General features: G+C 36.2%; 1 protein-coding gene across 1 annotated transcript; it reads left to right on the top strand.

Moving 5' to 3' along the window:
• Positions 1-434: 434 nt before the first annotated feature.
• Positions 435-27791, top strand: dcn (decorin). Its single transcript, XM_073868348.1, has 8 exons — positions 435-564; positions 9926-10202; positions 18437-18543; positions 22980-23199; positions 23830-23943; positions 24042-24135; positions 26309-26447; positions 26524-27791. The coding sequence occupies exons 2-8, from the start codon at positions 9941-9943 to the stop codon at positions 26722-26724; spliced, it is 1137 nt and encodes a 378-aa protein (XP_073724449.1). The 5' UTR covers positions 435-564; positions 9926-9940; the 3' UTR covers positions 26725-27791.
• The last annotated feature ends 25 nt before the right edge of the window (positions 27792-27816 follow it).

A 27816-nucleotide genomic window follows, 5' to 3' on the forward strand; every position in this document is an offset into this window, starting at 1 on the left:
TGTGCGTATGAGTGCGGTTGGGGTTATGGGTCACTGAATAAGTTTCTCGTTTCAAAAGAAACAAAGGTATGGTGGGTGGGAAGGAGGAAATGTTTCCTTCGTCTAAAAAGCATGAAATCCACAAGAAGAGCAAAGAAAGAAAACGTATGCGAGCGGGAGGGGGACTTCCCTATCTTTACCAAAAGTCCAAAGCCCTCTAGTCTTTCTGCCTTGCTGATCTTTTTGTTGTTTCTTCTTTTCTTCATCCAAACTGCTTTTGGAACAAACCAGACAGGGGAAGTTCTTATCCAATTGTCTCATTTTAAAAAGAAGAAGAATCAACCCCTCCCTCTCTCTCTCTCGCTCTCTCCCTCCCCTTCACTTTTCCTTTTCTCTCTCTCCGTCTCTCTCTCTCTCTCTCTCCGTCTCTCTCTCCATCCCCTCCCCCGTAACAGAGCACACCTGCCTGATCTTGGCTGCAGGCGTCCACACAGCGATCAGCTCTCGGCCTGCCGCGCTGCTCATCAAGCTCCAGCCCTCTCTGGATTTGTGGGTGTTCATCTCTACGCTTCTCCATACACGCAGGTAAGGTTTCACGTAACTTTTCGTAAAGTGAGTTTGAATTGTCTCAATAAGAGGTTGCACGACTTGTTTGCATCGGTTTTGGTCTTTGATCAAAGCTGTCTGGTGTTTAATGTAAACTTTTTAATGCATTTGCTGTGAGGTCCATCAAAGATTAATTACTTCAAGATGAAGGATTTGTTCTGAGTTCTGGGAAATGAGCTTGTTGCATTTTTGTACTTTGATATAGCTGCATTTAAAGTACTTGATGTTTTAGTATGGTTTGCATTCTGAAAATCGATCTATATTTTCTATACATATTTGTGACCCTGCCTGTGAAATCCAAGCTAATGTCATTCTGAACATGGTAGCATTAAAGTTTGATTTCTTTGATGTGGTCTAACTCAGTGTTAAATATTAAAAATATCAATTTTATTGTAATTTTACAGCATTTTCTTTATACATAAGATGATTTTATGTAAAAAACTGGGTTTTTACACGCAGGGTCACATCTGTGCATATGCTGATGTGAAGTTAATTGATTACTGATGCTTGCTACATAAACCCATCTCCCTTATGTGTAATTTGACAGGGGGTGGGACAGGCGAGACATTTCCTACGTTTGCCAAAGTGTGACGAGTTTCCTCGTTTTTTGCTCCCCTGCACAAACTCACTGTTGTGAAAAAACCATTAACTTTGCGAATGCCCTTATTTTCCCCCCGTTTGTTCTTTTATTACAGTTTTCCATCCTTCCGTGCACCGCTTGGCATTTAGATTAAAACAAGTTTGTGTAAGGCCAGAGCGTGCATTTTTATTGTGACATTGATCTTTTTTTTTAGGAAAGACCTGTTTGAGATAAAGCAAATGGGCAGCGTGAAGCAAAAAGACATTTTGAGCTCTGGTCTCTTGCTTGCCTCCACTCGCTGGAAGTCGCATCCAAAAGTCTTTTCCCATGGCATGTATCCCGAAGTGCCTTTAGCCGCAAGATTTAAAAGATTTTGAAGGTTGAAGAGAGCGAAAGACGGAATGAAAGTGTGGGACCGGTGTCTTATTAATCCTGTAATGATATAGCTTCCTTCCAATCATAGTCTGACAAGGCACTTCCTGGTAATCCTACCACAAAATTCCCAGCTAACTCAAAACATTCTGTGGATGGGGAGAGAAAGAGAGGGAGGGAGCTGAGGGTATATTCAGCAGGCAGTAGTAAAGTTGTTAACTTAAGTGTCCTAGGTTGGGTAAAATACAGAGAAACCCAACCGTTGGGTGTAAATGAACCTGTGTTGGGTTGTTGTAACCCATAATCCTGTATGTGACCCGTGGTTGGGTCAATAATGGAGGTCAAACCGATGATTGGGTTTGTGCAGTAATACTGGTAATACTTTTTTGTGTGTTTTGCTTGTGGGTGACTATAACCTCTCTTAAATTGTAAATGTTAACAGAACATTTCCTCCCTTAATAGACAGTGTCCCAAGGGCAGCCAATAAGTGCACTTTGAAAACCACAGGTCTCCATGTGTGCTTCAACACTGTGATCTTAAGAAGAAAGAGTCATTAAATGGTGGGCATGCTGGTCTACAGGCTGTGTTTACCCCGTTAAGAAACGGAAATTAAAAACTTTGGTTTTGTTACAAAGCAATGCTGTTTATGACAGAAGTTAAACCAATGCTATAAAGAAATAAAGAGAAAGAGTTTGTATGTAATTGTCAATAACAGAGACAATATAGAGACACACGATGTAGAATAAAGACATCGGTCTGTGGTCAGAATATGTACCCCAAAATATGTACCCCAGCTGTCACTGGGGCAGGAACCATTAAAAAGGCCCTAATGTGCACCATTAGGTTCAGATATGTATACATTTGGTAACTTTGAGATACTATATGTATCTGAGGTACTAATAAACTCTCATTGGTACCAATATGACTTTTTAAAGGGTACACCCCAGTGACAGCTTGGGGAACCTATTTTGACCATTTTTTAAATTTTTTCGAGTTTGGCCACAAAATAATCATCCGGTCTCTGGTGTAAAATTGGTTGTTGCACTTCTGAATGATTTATTGTGGTTTTGGAGTATAGATCATTTGAAGAAAACCATTCTGATGGGCATAACTGTAGCTCTGATCTGTGAGAAAGTCTAATTGTACTCTGGCAGTGGTTTTGGATTGTGGGTTTGTGGTCTGGAAAGGGTTTGACCGCGGAAAGCAAAGTGGTCAAAACCATTTTTTGCTGGTGTAGTCTGCTGAGCTGAATATTAGGCCCAGTTTTGACTAAAATAAGACACTGATATCGAGTCTTATTTATGCTTCAGTTGTGATACATGAACCATTGGAATGAGCAGATAAAACATTTCTGAAACATTAGGGAATTTTAAAGGTTTCTTTTAAGGAATGCTTTTGGATAAGATTGGGCTGTGGAAGTATCTGTGTTTTAAATGGAATGTAAAATGGAGTAGTTTTAAGGCAGCATGTCTGTTTCCAATGCCCCGCAACCGGTAAATACCTTTCTGTGAGTCATTGCTGAAAGGAGCTATAGGTCAATGAGTCTGATGAAAGAAAGATACATAGAGATGTAGTCTGTTTGTTGTGTTTCAGTATGTATACAGAATGTTTATTTACACATTCATCAGATGCCTTTATCCAAAGCGACTCACAAGATATACATTGTTATCACCATGTGTGTTCCCTGGATTCAAACCCATGATCCTTTGAGCTGCTTACGCAATGCTCCTGATCTATATGGGAGCTACTGTAGTATTTTAATACTTACTGCCAAAGACCAGTAAGGCTTTTTATTGTCATTGTACAACCAGTGGTTCCCAACCTTTTTCACTTCAAGGCCCCCTAAGTTGCCCACAACAATATTTGAAGGCACTAAATTTTTTTCCACATGAAATTAAATAGAACTTGGAATGACTGGACAGATGTATATCCGCTACTAAAATGGCCAAAAACGTAAGAAACATCTTGATTTTTGCTTGTTTTAGCTTATTTTAGTGCTTGTTTTGTCAATTTTTTTATAATTTTAAGTCACCTTGAGGCCCCCTTGAAAATCTGCTGAGGTCCACCTGTGGCCCCCTACCCCCTGGTTGGGAAACACTGCTGTATACTACAAGTGTAACATGTAAATACAATTAATTACAAAAGATTTATTACCAATTAGGCATGGGCCGCTATAATATTTTGGAGGTATGATAACCGTAAAGCAACACGAAAGAGTTTTTTTAACCTTCAAATAACGTTCTCAAAAAAGTTTCAGTCGTTCATCCACTCGAAACAGGGTGAACGGCACGTTCACATTCACTTTGCAGCCCTCGATCGGCCAAAACCGCATTAAAGAAGTTTCCAACCGTCGGGTCGCGCTCCTGTAGTTCGAGTGATAACTACAAAAAATTGCTTTACGGCAGACCTACTATCCATTCAGAGCCAACTTTGCTGCAGTAGGCTAAGTTATTTACGACAATGGTAATGGACAATTCCGCTTCCTACCTGTAGGGGGAGCAAAGAGCAAAAACTCTTTAGTGTTGCTTTAAGCAAAAATACCACGGTTTCACGGTGTTACAAGATTTGCCATTGCAACACTAAAATGTGTTATTTTCAAATGTCTGGATATACAAACAACTTTTCAACTGGACACAATACATTTTATTTTTAAGCAACATACAACATGTATTCCAAGCAAAATAAGGCCTTAAATTATAATATTCTTTCAAAAAATTATAAAAATTAAAATGTATTAATATTAATAATATTAAATGTAAACATCAAGTCAATTACATGACTTAATTAACTTAATTTTGTGTTAACACAGCTTATACCTTGAAAACGGTATCACATAAAAGTTTAGTGTTTTTGAAACCTTGCCTCTTTAAAACCTCGGTATACCTTGAAACCAGTACCTGGCCCATGCCTATTACCCATATTACATTTAATGTTCAATGCATAAAAAAACACGAATGCTTTATTTCCTAGTCTTTTCGTGGGGGGAGGGGTTATGGGGGGCAGGCAGAAGACCAAAGGCTTATTGCAACAATGTATCAAAAACTATAATTTCTTGAACAATTACATAAATAGCTTTACAAAAAACTTTAAATAATGTATAATTTATAAATGCTAAATCAATCACAACTCTTTAACTTACAGTGCATCTGTTCAATTTAAATCAGAAGTTCCCAATCTAGGGGGTAGGCCCCCTTGGGGGGAGTGAGATGGTGCCGGATCCCCAGTTTTATGATATTTTATAAAATACATATATAGCTACCAACCAACAGCACTACATTGTCTAATTTAAAATGTTTTATTTAATTCAGTTTTATGTCATGAATTTTCTTTGTGGGGGGGGGGGGGGGGGGGGCAAGAGATGCACCCTACACAAGGGACGGGGCACACCGAACCATTTAACCACTGGGTTAAATGCAGAGGTCACATTTTAAATTGGTTACCATACTTTTCCTGGTAATATAAATAGAAAGTTTGGCTTGCCGAAATGAGAGAGAGAGAGAGAGAGAGAGACTCAGATGTCAGAGATTAACCCTTTTCTTTGTCTGCTGAGACAACAAATCAGACCTACCGTGACAACCCAGCTTTGAGATCTAGCACAATTAGAAGATTGAGTGAAAATAAGTAGTGGAAAATTCTTCATTTGTTTTCCCTCTTGATTATTAAAAGCCCACATTTTAAGACCTAAGAACATCCAGTGCTGATTCTCTAAAACACTTCAGTTGGATCAGATTGTTTCATAGCTGAAAGGAACAGCCTGGCAGCAACTGATAGTTAAGCTTAAGAGCTGTGACTATGATAAATTACATCATAAGTTTATTTCTTTAAACAAATTATTCTGGTCCATTGGATCCAGCCAAAGAGATATTTAGGATAATTCAGCAAAATCACGAGCAAAAGTGCGGCTATACTGAATATCAGCATAGCTGGTATTTATTTGGCTTTAGGTATTTAAAGCCATGTTGATATTCAGTTTGGTGCTTAGTCAATAAAACCAAAGGACCAGAGCAAACAAGTTCTTCAGTTACTGGACAAGATTGTCACCAAACATCTATTCAAATGAGCCGGTCTGGTGTTTGTTAAGTTTGCCCTGACACCATCAGTCTTGTCTGTTTGCCTGGCTCTCAAAGCAGGCTGTGGTTTGTTGACAAGGCGCAGCTAAAATGCTGCGACAGATCTTCCCATGATCCTTTCCAAACATAATCGGTCATGGCGACAGCTAAAAATGAATATATTATACTTTTCAAGCGTTTTCATACTGCTGACAAAGCTCTGAAATGCTAGGCTTCGAAATATATGCATAGTATAGCAAGGTCACTGTCAGAATGGTCAAAATATGTACCCCAGCTGTCACCGGGGCAGCACCATTTCAAAAGGTATCGCTATGCACCTAAAGAGATCATATTAGTACATATTGGTACCAAATGTATGCATATCACTACCTAATGGACCTTTTTAAAAGGGTACTGCCCTAGTAAAAGCTGGGCACATGACCATTTTTTCTAACGGTGTGGGTTTAAATCCCAGGGAGCGTGCATACTGATATTAAGTAAACCTAATGCACTTTAGTTGCATACTGTCTAAGCCTAAGGTTTATCTGAGGCCAAGTTTATCAACAGCAAAACATTTTATAGCATGTCTATATAAGGCCAGTAAGCTGATGTTTTGGTATTGAAGGAAAGTTCAAGGCGTTCCAAAAATATATATATTGTTATTTTTGAAACACGATCCTGGTGCAGTTGTTGCTGCTGAAGAAACTTCAATAAATGGGTTCAATATGCTCTCCTACGGTGCAAATCAACAACAGTAACAAGGAATCTGAGGTTGAAGGTCGCTTGCTTGACTGTGCAACGTGGGAGTAGTAATTATTTTTGTTTTATAGGCCTCACGGGATTTTGAAACTCTACACTTGCCTGTTATAGCCTCCTCTCACAAAAATCATGGTGGTTATAATCGATCCTTCTTTTGTGCCAAAATTTTGGATTTGTGGTCTGTGCCTGTAAAAATGTAAGAGTGTCCACAAAGTCACTATATAGAGACGTCTATATAGTGACTTTGTGGACGCTTTTACATTTTAGTTCCTCAGTGGCATGTTGCCCAATTCAAACTATATCGGTCTTTGCTATGTTAAATGCATTGAGCTGCACTGACTCCTGCTGCTTTGATCCAGATCAGGCTCTTAAGGCCGAATTCCCAGGTCAAGAACATAAGCGGAGCTTTTTTACTGTCCGTGATGTGGCCGTTACCATTCAGCTACTGTAATTATACTGTATGATATTATTACACTGGATGGACCTGAGATGACCCTGAAATATTGAAGTGAACTATGGGAGTCACCTACTTTGCAATTTAGTTGTCATTCGACAGCGTCCGGCTCTTTCCCAGACATATGTTTATGTGGACAACGTTGAGGGCTCTGTATGAAAAAGAGACGACAGCTTTATTCTTCCTGACTGAAGGCATGAATGAGTTTGGGTATGGAATTTAAAACAAGGTCAAATATTAAGTTCTCACAAATCTAGACTACAGGACTGTTGTACAAACAGTCCACACAGCATTTGATTAAACTGTTTGATCCTTCTTGTTCAAACTTTTAGTTTAACATCAAAATATAAGAAGCATTTAGACATAACTGTAGTAAAAATTTGTCAAAATATGAACCCCAGCTGTCGTTGGGGCAGTACCCTTTAAAAACCATTAGGCACAGATATACAATAATATGTACACGTATGAACTCTTTAGGTCCAAAGTTGTACTTCTTGAAAGGGTACTGCACCACAGCTGGGGTACATCATTTGACAATTTTTTTGACAGTACTTAGACTATAACACCTACAGTAAATCTACAGTAAATGCCAGCCATTTTTATTTCGGTTATAGTTGATTTTGTTTATTAAATAAAACATTTGTACAAAATAAACATGTTTAGTCAGATAAAGGTAACTTTACATTTTTGCATCGTTGAACTTTTGGTATTGCAGTATTTGTAATGTGCGCTTATTACTTATAAGTGCACATATTTACCCTAAATTTACTGGTGCCCCAGCTTGATGTCACAGAAATTCGTACATATTTTATGAGTTGGCTAATTTTTATGAATTTGTACAAAGTAAATCGTACATAAACATAGGATTAGTAGAAAAAACTCTAATGAAACCCCACCCCTAAGCCCCACGTCACAGGGGTGATTGCAAATCATACAAAAATGTACTAGTGTGGTTGTACAAATTAATACGAATTAGCCACCTTGTAAAATATGTACGAATTGCCATGAGATTACATTGCGTGTCCACTTTTTAAAAAAAAGCCAAAGGTACAAAAAGGTACTAGTTGGCTAATTCGCATGAATTTGTGCAAAGTAATTCGTACATTAACATACAATTAGAAGAAAAAACAGTAATGAAACCCCACCCCTAAGCCCCACGTCACGGAGCGAAAGCAAATTATGCAAAAATGTACGAGTGTGGTCGTAAAAATGAATATGAATTAGCCACCTTGTAAAATATGTACGAAATGCCATGAGATTACGTTGCGTGTCCACTATTTTTAAAAAGCCAAAGACTACAAAAAGGTACTAGTTGATTAATTCACATGAATTTGTACAAAGTAAATCGTACATAAACATACAATTAGAAGAAAAAACAAAAATGAAACCCCACCCCTAACCCCCACGTCACAGGGGTGATTGCAAATCATACAAAAATGTACGAGTGTGGTTGTACAAATTAATTTGAATTAGCCACCTTGTAAAATACAAACGAATTGCCATGAGATTACATTGCGTGCCCACTATTTTTAAAAAGCCAAAGAATACAAAAAGGTACTAGTTGGCTAATTTGCATGAATTCGTACAAAGTAAATCGTACATAAACATACGATTAGTAGAAAAAACAATAATGAAACCCCACCCCTAAGCCCCATGACACAGAGGCGAAAGCAAATCGTACAAAAACGTATGAGTTTGGTCGTAAAAATGAATACGAATTAGCCACCTTGTAAAATATGTACGAATTGCCATGAGATTATGTTACTTGTCCACTATTTTTAAAAAGCCAAAGACTACAAAAAGGTACTAGTTGGCTAATTCACATTAATTTGTACAAAGTAAATCGTACATAAACACACGATTAGTAGAATAAACAATAATGAAACCCCACCCCTAAGCCCCATGTCACAGAGGTGATTGCAAATCATACAAAAATGTGCAAGTGTGGTTGTACAAATTAATTCGAATTAGCCACCTTGTAAAATACAAACGAATTGCCATGCGATTACGTTGCATGTCCACTATTTTTAAAAAGCCAAAGACTACAAAAAGGTACTAGTTGGCTAATTCGTATGAATTCGTACAAAGTAAATCGTACATAAACATACGATTAGTAGAATAAACAATAATGAAACCCCACCCCTAAGCCTACATCACATGGGCGAAAGCAAATCATACAAAAACGTATGAGTTTGGTCGTAAAATGAATACGAATTAGCTACCTTGTAAAATATGTATGAATTGCCATGAGATTACATTGCGTGCCCACTATTTTTAAAAAGCCAAAGACTACAAAAAGGTACTAGTTGGCTAATTTGCATGAATTCGTACAAAGTAAATCGTACATAAACATACGATTAGTAGAAAAAACTATAATGAAACCCCACCCCTAAGCCCCACATCACAGGGGGAATGCAAATCATACAAAAATGTACGAGTGTGGTTGTAAAAATGAATACGAATTAGCCACCTTGAAAAAATATGTACGAATTGCCATGAGGTTACGTTGCGTGTCCACTATTTTTAAAAAGCCAACGACTACAAAAAGGTACTAGTTGGCTAATTCGCATGAATTCGTACAAAGTAAATTGCACATAAACATACGATTAGTAGAAAAAACGCTAATGAAGCCCCACGTCACAGGGGTGATTGCAAATCATACAAAAATGTACGAGTGTGGTTGTACAAATTAATACGAATTAGCCACTTTGTAAAATACGTACAAATTGCTATGAGATTACATGGCGTGCCCACTATTTTTAAAAAGCCAAAGACTACAAAAAGCTACTAGTTGGCTAATTCGTATGAATTTGTACAAAGTAAATCTTACAAAAACGTACGTTTATAGTTGCATGAATTAATACGAATTAGCCACCTCATAAAATAAGTACGAATTGTCATGGGATTGCAATAGGTGTTAATTTTTTTGAAAATTCAAAGACTACAAAAAGTTGCAGTTGTAGTCTCAGCCTATTTAGCTCAGTCACATATACACTACATCTGCAGTTTGACATTTAACCTCTTACCTTTCACCTCACCGCTTTCCGATACCACCAGAGACACAAAGACCTCACCCAGTGTATCACCTCTGACCTTTAACCTCATCTTCTCCTCTTTGTGCCCCAGGCCTTTACAAGCAAAATGAAATCGGCCTGTCTCTCCCTGCTTCTGGTGTCTGTATGCTGGGCTCTGCCCTTTCGTCAGTCTGGCTTCCTGGACTTTATGATGGAGGATGAGTCGGCCTCAGGAGATGGTCCAGTCATGCCCACAGGGCCTCGCGTACCATTTATTCCTAAACGTCCAGAGGTGCATGAGGAAACTGAGGGACCCGAGGGACCTGAGGGACCTTTCTGCCCCTTCCGATGCCAGTGTCATCTGCGAGTGTCTCAGTGCTCTGATCTAGGTAAACTGATATAAATGTTTGACTAGATTCTTTGCTGAAGGGTACAATGTGCTATACTTTTAAATGGATAGTTCACCAAAAAATGAAAATGATTTACTTTTTTGCAGATGATGACCAATAAAATTGAGCTTTTAAAGGAATTTGGGGAAAACTAGATAGTGTATATGCTGTGTTTTAGTACAATAATAGTTACACATATTCTGTGGGTTTAGTGGCAGTGGAAGGGTATCTGACATGATCTGCCCATTGTTGAGTCATCAATATATTTCTAACATCACCGTATTAAAACCACTTGAAATGTTTTTACATGCTGTTAACTGTACTGACCAGACGTCTGCCTCATTTTCCTAATTGAATCTCCATGTTTTTAGTGTTTGGGAAAGTCATAGCTGGTTTGCACTTTTATACTTTTACTGCGCCTCTTACCGTAAATCTGCCATGTGATTTCCAAATTAAACAACACTTTATTTCACATAGTTGTAAAGATTAGCTTGATCCTTCAAAGTTTGTTTTGAGTTAGGATTAGTTTATGTAAGGTCTCTTTTAATAGCTTGAAATCATACTTAACATGTAAGTATCAGGTTCCTCATGTCTCATAGACCTAAGGTGTCCTGCCAGATGGCCAGATGTTTTTCCTGATATTTCATGGCTTTTTCAGATTTGACCTCAGACAGAAGCAACATTTACGGTATTGGATGACAAACACATTTACGAAAAGTGCATGCTATTTTTAACACTTTCATTATGTTTTTTTTAAAACAAACATTTTGTTTTTAATAAGTAGAAAATGATTTTAAATAATCAACACTTCTACTACAAGGGGTGTGACGAGACACTTACTACACGAGACGTAATGAGACGCAAGATTTTTACACTTTTTTAAGAAATCTTTACTGATAAATATTTTTATATTTTAGTAATTTATAAGGAAGTAATTTGATATTTTTGGTAATAAAAATAGACCCAAATACATAATAATTACGATGCAATAAAGTATCAAAGTTCAAATGAAGTATCAAAACCAAGTAAACACATGGTTTTATTAAACAAAACATTCATATGTAGCCTATGTAATAAAAAACAGCAAAATGTATTATAGCAAATGCCTGCAGAGGGCGCTAGCGGACTCGCGGATGTTATCTTTACTTTCACTTTACATTAAGACGCCAAACAATGTTTAAATCCATTTATATCAATAAATGGGACATTTCACAAGACTTTTTTAGATGTTAAATAAATCTTTGGTGTCCACAAAGTACATATGTGAAGTTTTAGCTCAAAATATCATATGGATAATGTATTATAACATGTTAAAATTGTCACTTTTAGATGTGTGCAAAAATGTCCTGTGGTTGGATAGTGCAGATTAAGGTGTAGTATAATCCCCATCTGACATCACAAGGGGAGCATCATTTCAATGACCTATGTTTCACATGCTTGTGGAGAATGGTTTACCAAAATTAAGTTACTAGGTTGATCTTATTCACATTTTCTAGGTTGATAAAAGCATTGGGGACCGATTGAAAAAGTCATATTTTCATGGTATCTCCCCTTTAATATTTGTCCAATTATTTACAATAGAAATGATACAGCCACTGTAATTCTTGAGCAAGAGCATGACTTGGTTTTACAGACAAGGTTTAGCTAAAGCCAGGACTAGGCCTTAAATAAATTAAGATGTTTAAGCATCTTTTATAAACATGCGTTAGAAAAATACTTTACTGGTATGTATCTTGATGAGAATCAATGGCATTGGCGTATTTAAAGATCTGTCAGTGAAAGTTATTTTCGGTTGAAACAGCTCAAACATGTGTTTTAGTCTAGGAGTAGCCGTAAGCCTCGTCTGTGAAACCAAGCGTAAACCATGTAAACTCAGAGTGAGGGTTTAATCTGCTGAAATACTTCACATCTGACACTGATCGAAGCACAACGTGTCCCAGACTTTTTATGAGTTCCCAAACAAACATAATTGGAAACTCAAACAAAAAAGCACACGCCGTAAAAACTATAATGCATGAACTATACAATTTTTGCCAAAAACTCAACTGATATCAGCTGATATCAGGAAGAAATCTTGTGACATTAAATCTCACAAGACATATTGCACAAGATCTCATCACACCCCTAGCTACTACTGTAGATTACTGTCATTTAAATAACATACAATATGTAACTGTATTCCAAGCTAAAGTCTCATAATCTAATGAGATGTTTGATTTCAATCATTGATTTATTTTAATTTCAATATTTTTCATGAACTTACTCAGTCAGTATTAAAGAGATTCAAGGATTTTATGTAGAAAACAGTAAAAAAAGAAGATTTTAGCTGGGTTTTCAGAGGCAGGGTCAAATGTGAGAAAATGTCACTTTTTCTTCAGCCACTATATCCCACCATGCCCCATCCTGCATTATGCGTGTTGCATTATGCTGGGTACACACCAAAAGATTTTTTACATCTTATAAGATTTTCAAAAAATGTGACCACAAACATGAGGATAAAAAATCCTAGATTTAACCGTTTTGCACCTATAGTGTGTGGTGTGCCATGATGTGTCAAAAAGACAGCACACCACACACAAACAGATTTTCACCAGAGTCTCGAGTGTGAACACTTCATAAAATCTTGCGAGGCTTCAGAATAAGCATGGTGAACGATATGCATGAAGAAATTTCAATGATGGTGTTGGGAATGATTTTCACAGAAAATTCAAAGAAAAAAGAAAAGGGTTTGGGTGAAGTCGTGGAGACTTCATGGTCTGTACAAGTTCACTTTGCATCAACTTCACTTTGTGCTGCACCATGACTGCTCCGTCTTCCATCATCTCGCTTTCTGATTGGATATTGTTTCAATTCACGTGATAATCTCAAGAGCGTGCACGCGTTTGTCCTCAGGGTCCCCCCCCACATCAGGATTTCTGATCGTAAATATTAGAGAGGGAGACGCGCACATCCAAACACTAGCAGGTGCCGGAATCCAAAATCACAACTTAATAAGACAAAAAGGAATCCGCACACTGAACTCACAAAAAATATATTTATTAAATCACCGAAGTAAGGTTTCGTGTCTGAAGAAGGGCGGTAGCCCGAAAAGTTACTTCGTGATTTAATAAATTAATATATTTTTTGTGAGTTCAGTGTGCGGATTCCTTTTTGTCTTATTTGATCGTAAATATTACACTGTAAAAAAATCTGTAGAAATTACAATGTTATTGCAGCTGGGTTGCCGGTAATTTACCGTAGATTTAAATTTATGTTACACTGTAAAAAAATACTTTGTTGCCTTAAAATTTTTTGTTGAATCAACTCGGATTTACAAGTCATTTCGACTTACTATTGTTTAATCTTGACTAGAGATGAGTTGTTATAACTACAGGTGAGTTGTTATAACTTATAAAATTAAGTTGACTTTTTTCAACTATATTTTAGTCAACTATATTTAAGTTGTGACAACTCATCTGTGTTGACATGACTTGTAAATCTGAGTTGATTCAACAAAAAATTTGAAGGCAGCAAAGTATTTTTTACAGTGACATGTTTAATATTTACGATTCATGATTGGGTGGCTCCGACGTTCTTCTCAGGTTTGGACACTCTTAATACACCTCACACCAAGTCTGATAAGATAATCTGTACACTGCAAGAAATTATTTTCAAGAAAAAATGTTCTTAGTATTTTTGTCTTGTTTTCAGTTAAAATATCAAAAAATTGTTAAATTAAGATGCTTTTTCTTGAAGAGCAAAACGACCCAAGAAAATAAGTCTAGTTTTTAGACCAAAAATATCAAATTTAAGTGATTTTGTGCATAAAACAAGCCAAAAAAATCTGCCAATGGGGTTTTTCTTAACATTTTCTTGAATTTAGTGTTTAAGAAAAATGATCAAGATTTTTTGCTTACCCAATTGGCAGATTTTTTTTCTTGTTTTATGCACAACATCACTTAAATGTGATATTTTTGGTCTAAAAAATGGCATCTTAATTTAAGATTTTTTTGATATTTTTACTGAAAACAAGACAAAAATATTAAGATTTTTTTTCTTGAAAATAATTTTTTGCAGTGTAGAACCATGCATCAAGATAATCGGGACATAGCTTGGATTGTCGGAAGGGGGGGAAATTGGCCCAAAATCAGCTCGATTATCTTTTGGTGTGTACCCAGCATTAGCATAGCTTGGAAAGAAATACAAAAAATTAAAATCCATTCCTTTTCTGCAATCGTCCCCAGTAGAGACATAAATAGTTTTACAGTGAGACATGAGAAATAGGTGGAGTTAAAGAAAGTGGGTAAGGGAGATGTGTCGATTGTACTCTCTGCCATCCAACACTCATCTGCTCCACATGTCATTTGGCTTGAAACAGACATGGATATAGGTGTGCGCAGACATGCCTGTTTTTCATCTACGTTCATCTCTTTCCAGTGCAATATGTGACCTAGTTTAAAAAGCTCTGCAGCTGCTGAAAGAACCATCTGGAATAAGATCATGAAACAAGTAACGACCAAACTGAATTTGTTTGATGAGGAAGAGTCCTGTTGGGGTTTTATTGTTTTGTCGAGAGCTGAAGTTTTACAAAGGGATACGTGTCGGATTAGTGATAGCTAGTAATAGAGAAGGCATTGCATGCTTAATCAATTTGTTTTTAAATCACTAAATAGGTTTTTTCAAACATGCTGAACATTCTGATCTCTATCAATATAATCCTATTAAAGACATGTTTACTCAAGATTGGCTTTTCTCCCAGACGTTTTTATGTTTTAGGTCCATTTGTAATAACTAATGATAATATAATGTCTTTGTAAAACACTCGTAATACTACATTGATTGCTGTGATTTATAAAAGAGATGTTGCCTCGAGAAAAAGAGATTAAACAAGAACAATATGAACTCTCACAAAAGCAGTGATTTAGGGGTCCAAGGGTCCAAATATTTTCTGGTGCCCCTGTATATTTCACCCATGTTAACTTGGTCTGCTGTACGTTATTTGAAAGCTGGGTCATAGTGGCGTCCAATTTTCCCTTGTGTGAAAACCTCTTGTCGACTTTGGCAATCGACTGCATTGTCACTGCGCTTATAGTCTTTCCAAGAAAAACTGTAAGATATCTGGCCCCGAGGCGATGTCTGATTAACTCCGTGAACTTTCAGAGCTGTTTCGAAACACGAGAATTTTGCAGGATGTGAGCCATCATATTCCAACGAAGTGCTACGCATGTGTTTCTTTTTGTGAAAGATCATATTGAAACTATTAGACATTGACAGTTACAGATGTAAAAGCAAGACTTTCTATTCTGATTATTAGACTGAGGAGAATTTAAGACTCTTCAACTGTTTCTATGCAGTAGCTACAATCAATCGATTTGAGAGAATTTTAGCAGTTCAGAGCCTTCCAGTTAAAATGCCAAAAATCATCAAGTAAATATCATAGATATTTGTTAATTTCCTACCGTAAATATAAAAAAAATGAATTCATCATTAGTAATGTGTGTTGCTAAGGACTTCATTTGGACCACTTTAAAGAGGACATATCATGAAAATCAGACTTTTACCATGTTTAACTATAATTGACTCCCCAGTCCTTCTATCAACCTAGACAATTTGAAAAATATTAACCCAGTAACTTAGTTTTGGTAAACTATTCTCTGCAAGCATGTGAAAAAAAGATCATTGAAGTGTGGCTCCCCTTGTGATGTCAGAAGGGGATTATACCGCCCCTTAATCTGCACTATCCAAACACGGCACTGCCATTTAGTGCAGATATCAAATCATTTGCATTTTAAAGTACACACCCCAAAACGGCACATTTTGCTCGCACCTACAAAGTGGCAACTTAAACATGCTATAATAAATTATCTATATGGTATATTGAGCTATACATTTTTGAGCTTATACATCTTTAAAAAGTCTTGTGAAATGCCTCTTTAAAGGTGATTTTTTTCAATATTTCGACGTTTGCACCCTCAGATTTCAGATTTTTAGGTACAGGTGTGTCTTGGCCAAATATTGTCCTATCCTAACAAACCATACATTTATTCATCTTTCAGATTATTGACCAGATTATTCAAACAATTGGCTTGTCTTGTGGTCCAGGGTCACATATTTGATTGAATTGTGTCACCATTTTCATTCATTTCCAAAGTTTAGAGTCTTTCGGGTTAGTTTAGATCAGGGCCGGAGTGGGACTCATTTTCAGCCCTGGAGTTTCATGCCTTAGACCGCCCACTTTAGTTCATGACTGACTATTGAAATAATATCTTTAAACCCTCAGTAGTATAAGTCTGCAGTAGTGCACTGTTCTCTGCAGCCTTGCAATTAACTGTATTTTTCAAATCATATTCCGTGCAAATGCAGTAAACAATTATAATTTTTGCCATAATCATGCAGCTCTACCACAAGACCATAATATTATTAAACTTATTCAAAAACTAAAGGAAACAAATGTGTTTGTGTTTTCCTCTATATTTCTATTTCTAAAAAATTGTGAGTCTTGAGATTAACTGTTGGGTTGATAACGCTTGGAAACCCCTGATATACAATACACAAGCAAGATTTATCAAGTATGCATTGGAAACAAATGGAAAAAATCTGTATCTTTTTTTAGTACTTAGATCATGTCTATTGCTAAATAACGTAGGCCTACATTGTGTTAAAAAAAAGAAAACATCATGGATATACTTTTGAAACTACTTTTTTCAAATAAACTAATGAGTTTTGCATCAAATAGATTTTTGTTCCTCTTGCAATAAACGATGAATAATGACTATTCATAGAGAATTCATCTATGACTTGGATAAAAAAATACGTTTTGTAAATTGTTTTCCTTTTAGAGGCCAGCCCGTTTGTATTAAGATGCGCTCAAGTTTATTTAAAATATAATAGACACGCGGCCGGCAAGCGCACTCAAAAGACGCGCTCAAGTTTATTTAAAATATAGACGCGCGGCCGGCAAGCGCACTCAAAATACGCGCGCCAGTATATTTAAAATATAATAGACGCGCGGCCGGCAAGCGCACTCAAAAGACGCGCTCAAGTTTATTTTAAATATAGACGCTCGGCCGGCAAGCGCACTCAAAAGACGCGCTCAAGTTTATTTAAAATATAGACGCTCGGCCGGCAAGCGCAATCAAAAGACGCGCTCAAGTTTATTTTAAATATAGACGCTCGGCCGGCAAGCGCACTCAAAAGACGCGCTCCAGTTTATTTAAAATATAATAGACGCGCGGCCGGCAAGCGCACTCAAAAGACGCGCTCAAGTTTATTTTAAATATAGACGCTCGGCCGGCAAGCGCACTCAAAAGACGCGCTCAAGTTTATTTAAAATATAATAGACGCGCGGCCGGCAAGCGCACTCAAAAGACGCGCTCAAGTTTATTTTAAATATAGATGCGCGGCCGGCAAGCGCACTCAATATAGACGCGTCTGAAACAAAACTCGTGTTCAAGTAAGCGCTTTGAAAACCAGAAGACAGCGGCACGTCCTGCGTTTCCCATGCGTTTAAGATGTCAATGAACCCTAATGCAAGAATTCTTCCAATAAGTGGTCGGGACTCGGGACACAATCAACTTGTGCATAAAGCGGCGGGAACATCTCTCACCCGCAAATACGCGTCATCCCGGTGGCATGACAACACCGGCCCTCGTGGCAAAAAAAACCAGACCGGCCCACCGGGAATCCTCCCGGTTCTCCCTACGGCCAATCCGGGCCTGGTTTAGATCATTGTTTAGGCTCTGTGTCTATTCCTCTGAGCACCCTGCCATCCTCCTTTGAGTTATAATAATACGTTGCCATATATATATATATATACACACAAATATAATATACAAATACATTGCCACCCTGTAACTGATGTGCCTGCCTATGCGTGTGGCGTAAAACAGGCTTTAGTCTTTGTTTAGAGGCTTTCAAATGCTTTTCTTTTTTTAGACTTTTTCCCTATTAAAGCTTGTTATAAACTGTTCTACAAACTATTTTGTCTATATAATGATGGCTGGAGCTTATCCAAAACCTGTGCCTGCATTCTTTCTGCCAATAAAACATTGTTTAGGAATGCAGCCTCTCGGTTTAGTTGCAGAAAAAATGTCAGTGTGTCCCTACAGCATGTTGTGTTAATCCAAACTCTCTGTATGCCTACAGCTGATTTGAACTAAGCATCATGTGGTGTAATTCAAGGTTTGGGGCTAAAACCACAGAAAACAGATCACCTAATATCCCATATGATCAGTGTCATGTTTTATGCCTTTTAGGTTTGAAGGCTGTTCCAGAAAAAATTCCTGTGGATACAACTCTGCTGGATTTGCAGAACAACAAGATCACAGAGATCAAGGAAAATGACTTCAAAGGCCTGAAGAGTCTCCAAGTGAGATATTAAATTACTCTCTTTTACCCTCTGGTTTTCTTCTTCTTTTAATTGTCTAAATTGGAATTATGAGTGGACCTTATGCAAACAGTGGTCTCCAACATGGTTGCCCACAAGGCGTCTGTAAGTTGCCCACCAAAGCACATTCTATTAAAACCTTAATTTTAACATTTATTTATTTATTACATGTGTTTTTTATATTAGCTTGCTTTCCTTTGTGTATGTTAACATTTAAAACAATGATAAATCAAGTAAAATAAAATAAAATCAACAAGTAAAAGAAAAAAGTAGACTATATCAAAAAAGTAGCAATCCAGATTGTTTCATCCATTGCTCACATAAAGTTTGAAGACCCCCTGCCTTACAGTTTCATATGGAGAGCGGGGCAACGCTTTTTGGCTTTGGTTCAATCATTAAAAAAAATTTGAGTTTGAATAATTATATTTTTACAAAAGCAACACACACATCTCTGCTACAAATGAACATTTAAGGTTTGTTTCTATTACGTACCATTCTTGGACAATTACACCAAACATGACAGAAGTGCAAACGTTACAATTTACCCCAAAGGTGCACTGCAACAAAAATTATTTTCAAGAAAAAGAATTCTAAGTATTTTTGTTTTGTTTTCAATAAAAATATCTAAAAAGTCTTAAGTTAAGATGCTTTTTCTTGATGAGCAAAACGACCCAAGAAAATAAGTCACATTTTTAGACCAAACATATCAAATTTATGTGATTTTGTGCATAAAACAAGAAAAAAAATCTGCCAATGGGGTAAGCACATTTTCTTGAATATTTCTTGAATTTAGTGTTAAAGAAAAATGTTCAAGATTTTTTGTTTACCCTATTGGCAGATTTTTTTGCTTGTTTTATGCACAAAATCACTTGAATTTAATATTTTTGGTCTAAAAACTAGACTTATTTTCTTGGGTCGTTTTGCTCATCAAGAAAAACATCTTGATTTAAGAATTTTTTGATATTTCTACTGAAAACAAGACAAAAATACTTAGTAAGAAAGTCATTTTTTTGCAGTGAAGACATTTGATGTTCATTTCAACCCTGTATACCTTTCAAAATGCATAGATAGGACAAAACACATGAAGTTTGGTTAAAAAAATTAAAAACATGGTTATTATTATGTTATCATTTTTTTATTGTGTTTTATTGTGCTGCACTGCAAAAAATTGTCTTGTTTTCAGTAAAAATATCAAAAAATTCTTAAAATAAGATGCTTTTTCTTGATGAGCACAACCATCCAAGAAAATAAGTCTAGTATTTAGACCAAAAATATCAAATTTAAGTGATTTTGTGCATAAAACAAGCAAAAAATCTGCCAATTGGGTAAGCAATTTTTTTTTAATTTAGTGTTTAAGAAAAATGTTTAAGATTTTTTGCTTACCCCATTGGCAGATTGTTTTGCTTGTTTTATGGACAAAATCAATTAAATTTGATATTTTTGGTCTTAAAGCTAGACTTATTTTCTTGGGTCGTTTTGCTCATCAAGAAAAAGCATTTTAATTTAAGAATTTTTAGATATTTTTACTTAAAACATGAACAAATTTTTTCTTGAAAATCATTTTTTGCAGTGTGGGGTTACTTGTAACAGATAGGGGGTTAGTTGTAACACTTGCTAAAAATTACGTTTTCAGGCAAATATTTCAATACTATTTTGTCTATATACTTGAAGTGGATATTGTTTATATCTGTCTATAATAGAATGGTATCTACACTATTCATCCCTCATCTAACAATAGTTCAATTATAAATGGATACAAATGTCTAAATATGTGAGAAAAAGCAGCACATTTATGACAAAAATATTTTTATATGTGACCCAGTCTGTAAAAACCAGACTAAAGTCTCAAAATCAAATTCTGAGATAATGAGCATCAACGTCTGATTTTAGCCATTCATTTCATTATGATTTTAATCTTTGACGTGACATTGTGCAATAAACATTAAAGATATGAACAAAAATAAATATTGATAAAATTTTTGATAAGACAGGCACATTTATTTTGTTCGTGTGTAGCCTATTTAAAACAACGGCAAGAATTAGGCTAACGTTAACTGTTTTCTTATGTTTAGTGCTATCATAATGAGTGATTAGTGAAACAGAACGCTATGTACTTTAACTATGACATTGAAACCAGTCTTTCCACATATATCACAGTAAACAAAGTTTAAAAATGTTATTCAAAACCATTTGTCAGGCTCATTTCAGGATTTTTACACTAAAATCCATTCTCCGCCCAGAAACAAATACTTGAACAGTACTGAGAAACAATCTCAGCATCCAGAGAAAACACTTGGCGTTTGTCTGCCAAATATGCTAGGACTATGTGTTTCAACCACAGTCATCTTTCAAGTCAAAATTTCGGCTCAAGTTTTTGGAAAAAGTCGCTGGAGTTATCTTCACATACACTTTACAAGACGTGTTTACAAAACACGTGATCCAGACATTACTTCTCGAGATTTCCAACCATCCTGTCCTCTCAGCTGTGAATATCTCTCGTCTGAGGAATGTTTTCTTTAATGTTTCTCTGGAGCTCATCCATGGTTATGTGCTTTGACATTGAGGCTTGGTTTTTGGTTTAAGCTCAATATTCACACGGTGCCAGGATCAGGCGCCGATGTGAACCGATCAGAGAGAAACTTTGGCAAAATGTTATGTGAGCTCTCCTTATTTAATTATTACAAAGAAAATAAAAAGTTATGTGCTGAAGCAGCCTGATCTCACAGAGAATTCGTACATATTGTACAAGTTGGCTAATTTCGTATTCATACAAAGTTAATCGGGCAAAAACGTACGATTCTTATGAAAAAAACAACAACGAGACCCAACCTAACCCCAACATCACAGGGGTCAAGGCAAATCGTACAAAAACGTACGAATGTGGTCGTATGAATTAATAAGCATTAGCCAACTCGTAAAATATGTACGAATTCTCATGAGATGGCGTTGGCAGAAGCGCTTGTAATGCCAAATTAAAGTGTAACACTGCAAAAAATGACTTCTTTACTTAGTATTTTTGTCTTGTTTTCAGTAAAATTATCTAAAAATTCTTAAATTAAGATGCTTTTTCTTGAAGAGCGAAATGACGTAAGAAAATAAGTCTTTTTAGACAAAAAGTCTACAATTTATTGAATTTGTGCTTAAAACAAGCAAAAATATCTACCAATGGGGTAAGCAAAAAATCTTGAACATTTTTCTTAAACACTAAATTCAAAAAGAATTCAAGAAAAATTAGCTTACCCCATTGGCAGATTTTTTTGCTTGTTTTATCCACAAAATCACTTAAATTTGACATTTTTGGTCTAAAAACTAGACTTATTTTCTTGGGTCGTTTTGCTCATCAAGACAAAACATCTTAATTTAAGAATTTTTAGATAGTTTTACTGAAAACAAAACAAAAATATTAAGAATTTTTTTCTTGAAAATCATTTTTTTGCTGAGTAGGACAAAACATAAAAGTTTGGTTAAAAAAAAAATCAAAACATGTTTATTATTGTGTTATAATGTTTTTATTGTGTTTTATTGTGCTGCATTGCAAAAAAATCTTTTTTCAGTTAAAATATCTAAAAATTCTTAAATCAAGATGCTTGTTCTTGATGAGCAAAACGATCCAAGAAAATAAGTCTAGTTGTTAGACCAAAAATATCAAATGTAAGTGATTTTTTTGCATAAAACAAGCAAAAAATGGGTAAGCAAATTTTTCTTACATTTTTCTTGAATTAAGTGTTTAAGAAAAAATTTCAAGATTTTTTGCTTACCCCATTGACAGATTTTTTTTTTGCTTGTTTTATGCACAAAATTTATTATTTATTTTCTTGTGTCGTTTTGCTCATGAAGAAAAAGCATCTTAATTTAAGAATTTTTAGATATTTTTACTGAAAATAAGAGAAAAATACTAAGAATTTTTTTCTTGAAAATAATTTTTTGCAGTGTACTTAGCTGTAAGTTATCTGGTTTTGAACCAAACTCTTCATATATTCATATAGATTTAGCTTGAGTTTTAAGGGATAGTTCACCCAAAAATGACAACTCTGCCATCATTTACTCACCCTTTAGTAGTTACAAACCTGTACAAATGCTGAACACAAAGAAAGATTTGGAGCACCATTGACTTCCATAGTAGGAAAGAAAAATACCATTAAAGAAATGTATACAGGTTTGTTACAACTTGAGTAAATGATGACAGAATGATCATTTTTGGTTGAACTTTCCCATTAACACGGAAGCACATTATTTACACCATAGATTGATAAACAAAAACACACAAAACAATGACAAATCACCTCAGAATCATACAATAACTATACGACTTCCAATTAACCTTATGTATCTAAAAAGATTTCTGGATATTCTTTATATCTCATGTTGCATTCAATCTTCTGAGGAAGTTCTTGACTCATTCCTGACTTTTGCTCCAAACGCTCATCCTGGTTAACAATAAGATCACCGTCATCCATGCCAAGGCCTTCTCTTCTCTGATCGACCTGGAGAGACTCTACCTGTCTAAGAACCTTCTGAAGGACGTTCCTGCAAACATGCCAAAAAGCATACAGGAGCTGCGCATTCACGAGAACCAGATCACTAAGATAAAGAAGGCCTCATTTGCTGGACTGGCCAATGTCATTGTTATGGGTAAGAATATTTGGTCTTTGCTTACATTTAGTTTATTCTGAGAGATCAGTCTTTATCATTTACTCTCCATCATCTCTATCCAAATGTCTCCAAATGCCTTTTTATATGAAACACAAAATATGAAAAGTACAACAATTACGATACAACAAGTAAGGGAAAATGTATAGGCAGCCGGTGGTTAGCGCAGAAATGACCTCAGACAGTGCGCAGAGATATAGGAGTTGCTAAACAGTTGCTAGGCTTCTCTGTTTGGTTGCTAGGAAGTGACATGGCATCCCCCAATGATTATACACCAAGGCACTAGTGAAACAAGCCCAGCCCTATGTCGCTACGATTTTCTGATTCAGAGATATAGGTTTTGCTAAATGTTTGCTAGAGATTTTAATCATTTAATCATTTGCAAATATGTGTTATTAAAAGACATAGGCTAATTTTTGTGTAATATTAAAAATGATTTGCAGCATCTGGGTCACTGTATGTTATTAGTTTTGAATTGTTGTTATTTAGAAATACCAAATCTGCTAATGCCGCGATTGGCCAATCAGAATCAAGCATTCCAAGAAGCTGCAATAACTTTTTATAACTGGCTTTCAGTGTAAGTGACTATTAAAATGCTCTGCCTTCTTCCAGAGCTTGGCTCTAACCCTCTGAGTAGCAATGGAGTCGACAACGGAGCCTTTGCTGATCTGAAGAGGGTCTCTTACATCCGTATTGCTGACACTAACATCACTTCCATTCCCAAAGGTAATGTACTGTAAAATTAGACTCTTTTTTGCTTAAATATGTTGTATCCAAGTGGAAGATTATAAATCTACGTTTGTGTTGCCCAAAACAATGTCCAGGTCTACCCAGCTCTCTGTTTGAACTTCACTTGGATGGAAACAAGATCACCAAAGTTACCGCTGATAGTCTGAAGGGCCTCAAGCAACTCTCCAAGTAAATTATGCATCTTTCATACTGTAGTTCTGTTGAAAATATGGCTGTTTTTTTTACATTAAATAGCTAAATAATCCCTTTAAAGGCGATATATCTTGAAAATCTGACTTTTTCCATGTTTATGTGCTATAATTGCGTCCCCAGTGCTACTATCAACCTAGAAAATGTAAAAAAAGATCAACGCAGTAACTTAGATTTGGTAAACTAAAATAGGTCATTGAAATTTGGCTCCCCTTGTGATGTCAGATGGGGATAATACCGATAATACCGCCTCTTAATCTGCTCTATCCAACCATGGCACTCCCACTTAGTGCAGAGATCAGCTCATTTGCATTTTAAAGGACACACCCAAAACGGTACATTTTTGCTCACACCTACAAAGGGGAAATTTTAACATGCTATAATAAATAATCTATATGATATTTTGAGCTAGAAGTTCATGTGTACTCTGGGGACACTAAAAAATTTATTTCACATCTTAAAAAGTGAAACGTCCCCTTTAAGTCTTTGTCTAAAATGGATCCCAATCTATATTAGGTGTTTTTAAATACTTACATAGGGAATAAAGCTTTTAATGCTTGTTGCATATATGCATGTTGTTCAGCATATAGGTTTAGGTTTTTCGGAAAGTTACAAGGTTAGGGACAGGGTCAAGCGTGTAACTACAAGCAGATACTTTAAAGGGGACATTTCCCAAGACTTTTTTAAGATGTAAAATGAATCTTTGGGTTCCCCAGGGTGCAGATGTGGGGTTTTGGCTCAAAATACCATGTAGATTTATAATAGCATGTTACAATTTTCACTTAAATGTGCTGTTTTTGGGTGTGTCCTTTAAAATGCAAATGAGTTGATCTCTGCACTAAATGGCAGTGCCGTGGTTGGATAGTGCAGATTAAGGGGCGGTATCATCCCCTTCTGACATCACAAGGGGAGCCAAATTACAATGACCTATTTTTTCAGATGTTTGCAGGGAATGGTTTATCAAAACTAAGATGCTGGGTTGATCTTTTTCACATTTCTATATTGATAAAAGCACTGGGGACCCAATTATAGCACTTAAACATGGAAAAAGTCAGATTTTCATGAAATGTCCCTGTTTAAATGTAAGTACAAGTCTTTCACTGCAAAACCCTGTAAGTACATACAACCTTCTTTTGGCTTCTAAAATAATCCACTTCTTTGGACAAGACATAGTAAACACAAACATTGGAAATGATGAAAATCAGAATTCAAAAGGTAAAAATTAAAAACTGAAGCCAAGTATTCACATGGGACCCAAATTTGAATGTAATCCACGGTCGATTCCCAATCCCAACGTTTTTCTCTCCAGTCACTCTACACCATCCTTTCTGAATAAACATAAAAATCTAACAGAGTAAAAAACTCTTGCAGCCTGACAATTGAAAACCGATGTAATCGCTTTGTCGTTCATCCAATTCATCCACAGTATTGGTAAAAAATGACCCCAAAATGTATAATAAAGTAAATTATATTTTGGATTTCATCATGTTATTTTTAATATAAAAATGAATAGCAAATGCTCATGCACCCCGTGAGACCCAGATACCATGACATCATTGCATGGGTCAGTTTGCTTTGGATAGCACTGAGAAATTACAGCATTTTATGACAAGGATTTTCCACCTTACATGCCTAAACTAAATCACAAGCTGAATTGTTATAAAAGTCCTCTGGAGCATTGACTCAAAAACACTAAAATGAAAATAAGGTCATCATTTACATCAGTGGTTTTCAAACTGGGGGCCGGCGCGAGATGGTGCCAGGGGGGCCCAGTTTTATGACATTTTATAAAATACATTCATTTTCATTAATTCTGTGTAATTAAACCTAAAAAATAATAAGCCAACTAACCAACAGCACTACTAGTTATAATTTTATGTTTTGTTTGATTAAAATATTACATTTTAAAAATGCACTGTATACAAGGGGGGCCACACGCTGAAAAAGTTTGGGAACCACTGATTTACATGAACCTGTATGAGTTTTTATTGAACACATTTTGAAAGTATTTTGATAAATGATGGTTAGCACACAGTTGACGGCGCCCATCGACTTTCATAGTAGGATAAACAAATAGTATGGAAGTCAATGGGGCACAGTCAACTGTCATCTTTCCGAATGTATTTATTTATGTACCTGTGGGTATTTGTAGGCTGGGGTTGAGTAATAATGAGATCAGCGTGGTGGAGAATGGCTCTCTGGCCAATGTGCCTCACTTGAGGGAACTTCATCTGGACAATAATGTGCTTTCTGCGGTCCCATCTGGTCTGCCCGAACACAAATACATCCAGGTGATATATCTTATATGAAAGGTAAATAAAAAAATCCATGTCTCAGGATTTCTAAGTTGCTTTTTTTCCAATCCAGGTGATATATCTTCATGCCAACAAGATTGCCGCCATAGGAACAGAAGACTTCTGCCCTCCCAGCTATAATACAAAGAAAGCCATGTATTCTGGCATTAGTCTCTTTAGTAATCCAGTGCCCTATTGGGAGGTCCAGCCAATCACCTTCCGCTGCGTTTTTGACCGTTCGGCCATTCAACTGGGCAACTACAGGAAGAAATAGAGCGACCAATCAGTGGGCTCAATCACTGTTTTCACCCCGCCTCTTCCTGTCTGACCCTAATCCTTTTAAGCACATAACTTAGTCTGAATGTCATATCTCAGTTTATTCACAATAAACCACAACTCAGTTGATACCAGACGGATATTACCTAACACTGCAATAATCAAATAGCCAAATCAATATTGTCTCTGAAAATGCATATTTTGTTCTTTATTCGCAATTTAAATGACGATTTAAAGCCATATCCACTTAGAATGCCCTTACATCCATGTGTATGATAAAATCATTTTTTTGAAGGTCCATTTTTGGATCTTCTGGACCTAAGCCATGTTTCTTACGCTGGCCTGCAGAGCGGGCAGCAAGGGGTTAAATAAAACAAATACAGCCACACAAGAGCTTGTATACTAGAATGTACTCAGTTATAACTTTGTGTAGCGCTAGTGTTGAGATTGTGCTGTTAAAATGTTCATTGTACTCACATAGCATCTGTATTGTAAGTCGACATGTTGGGCTGTATCCATGTTTCACTTCATCTCAGTTCGGATGTTTTTTCGTGACATTTGTATTCGTCGGTTTCCTCGGATCACGGCTGCCATGTAACGTAGAGCCGAAAACCCTACCCTAGGTGAACGAAGCTGTTTGAGATAAACTAGAATAAACTATGTTGTCGTTTTGATGAAAGCGATTCCCAGAAACGTATACGCATGCTTTTCTATGCAGCTTTCTTAATGATTGTGGTGTTTCATGTTAACGTGTACGTGTTTGCGTTATTCGGTCTTGTTTTTGTTGAATGTCTGTGTTTCAGTCTGGAATAACTGGGAGGAAGACGGTGGATGCCTCCTTTGCTTTCATGAGAGTCTGGAATGTCTCTTGTATAGACGCTGTACATAAATGCTGTATAAAAGAATCCTATCAATGCTTTGAAGCACAAGCACTTACAGTAGTTTGGACTTTAATATATCGGCAATAAAGGTAATCCCTTTCTCTCTCTCTCTCTCTCTTTCACTCTCTCTGTCCACTGAAGGCTTCAGCACAGGTGTCTTGAACCAAATAAAGAATCAAAAATATCATGTTTTCTGGGGGCTTTTAGCA

The sequence above is a fragment of the Misgurnus anguillicaudatus genome, chromosome 1, assembly GCF_027580225.2.
Source record: "Misgurnus anguillicaudatus chromosome 1, ASM2758022v2, whole genome shotgun sequence".
NCBI lineage: Eukaryota > Metazoa > Chordata > Actinopteri > Cypriniformes > Cobitidae > Misgurnus > Misgurnus anguillicaudatus.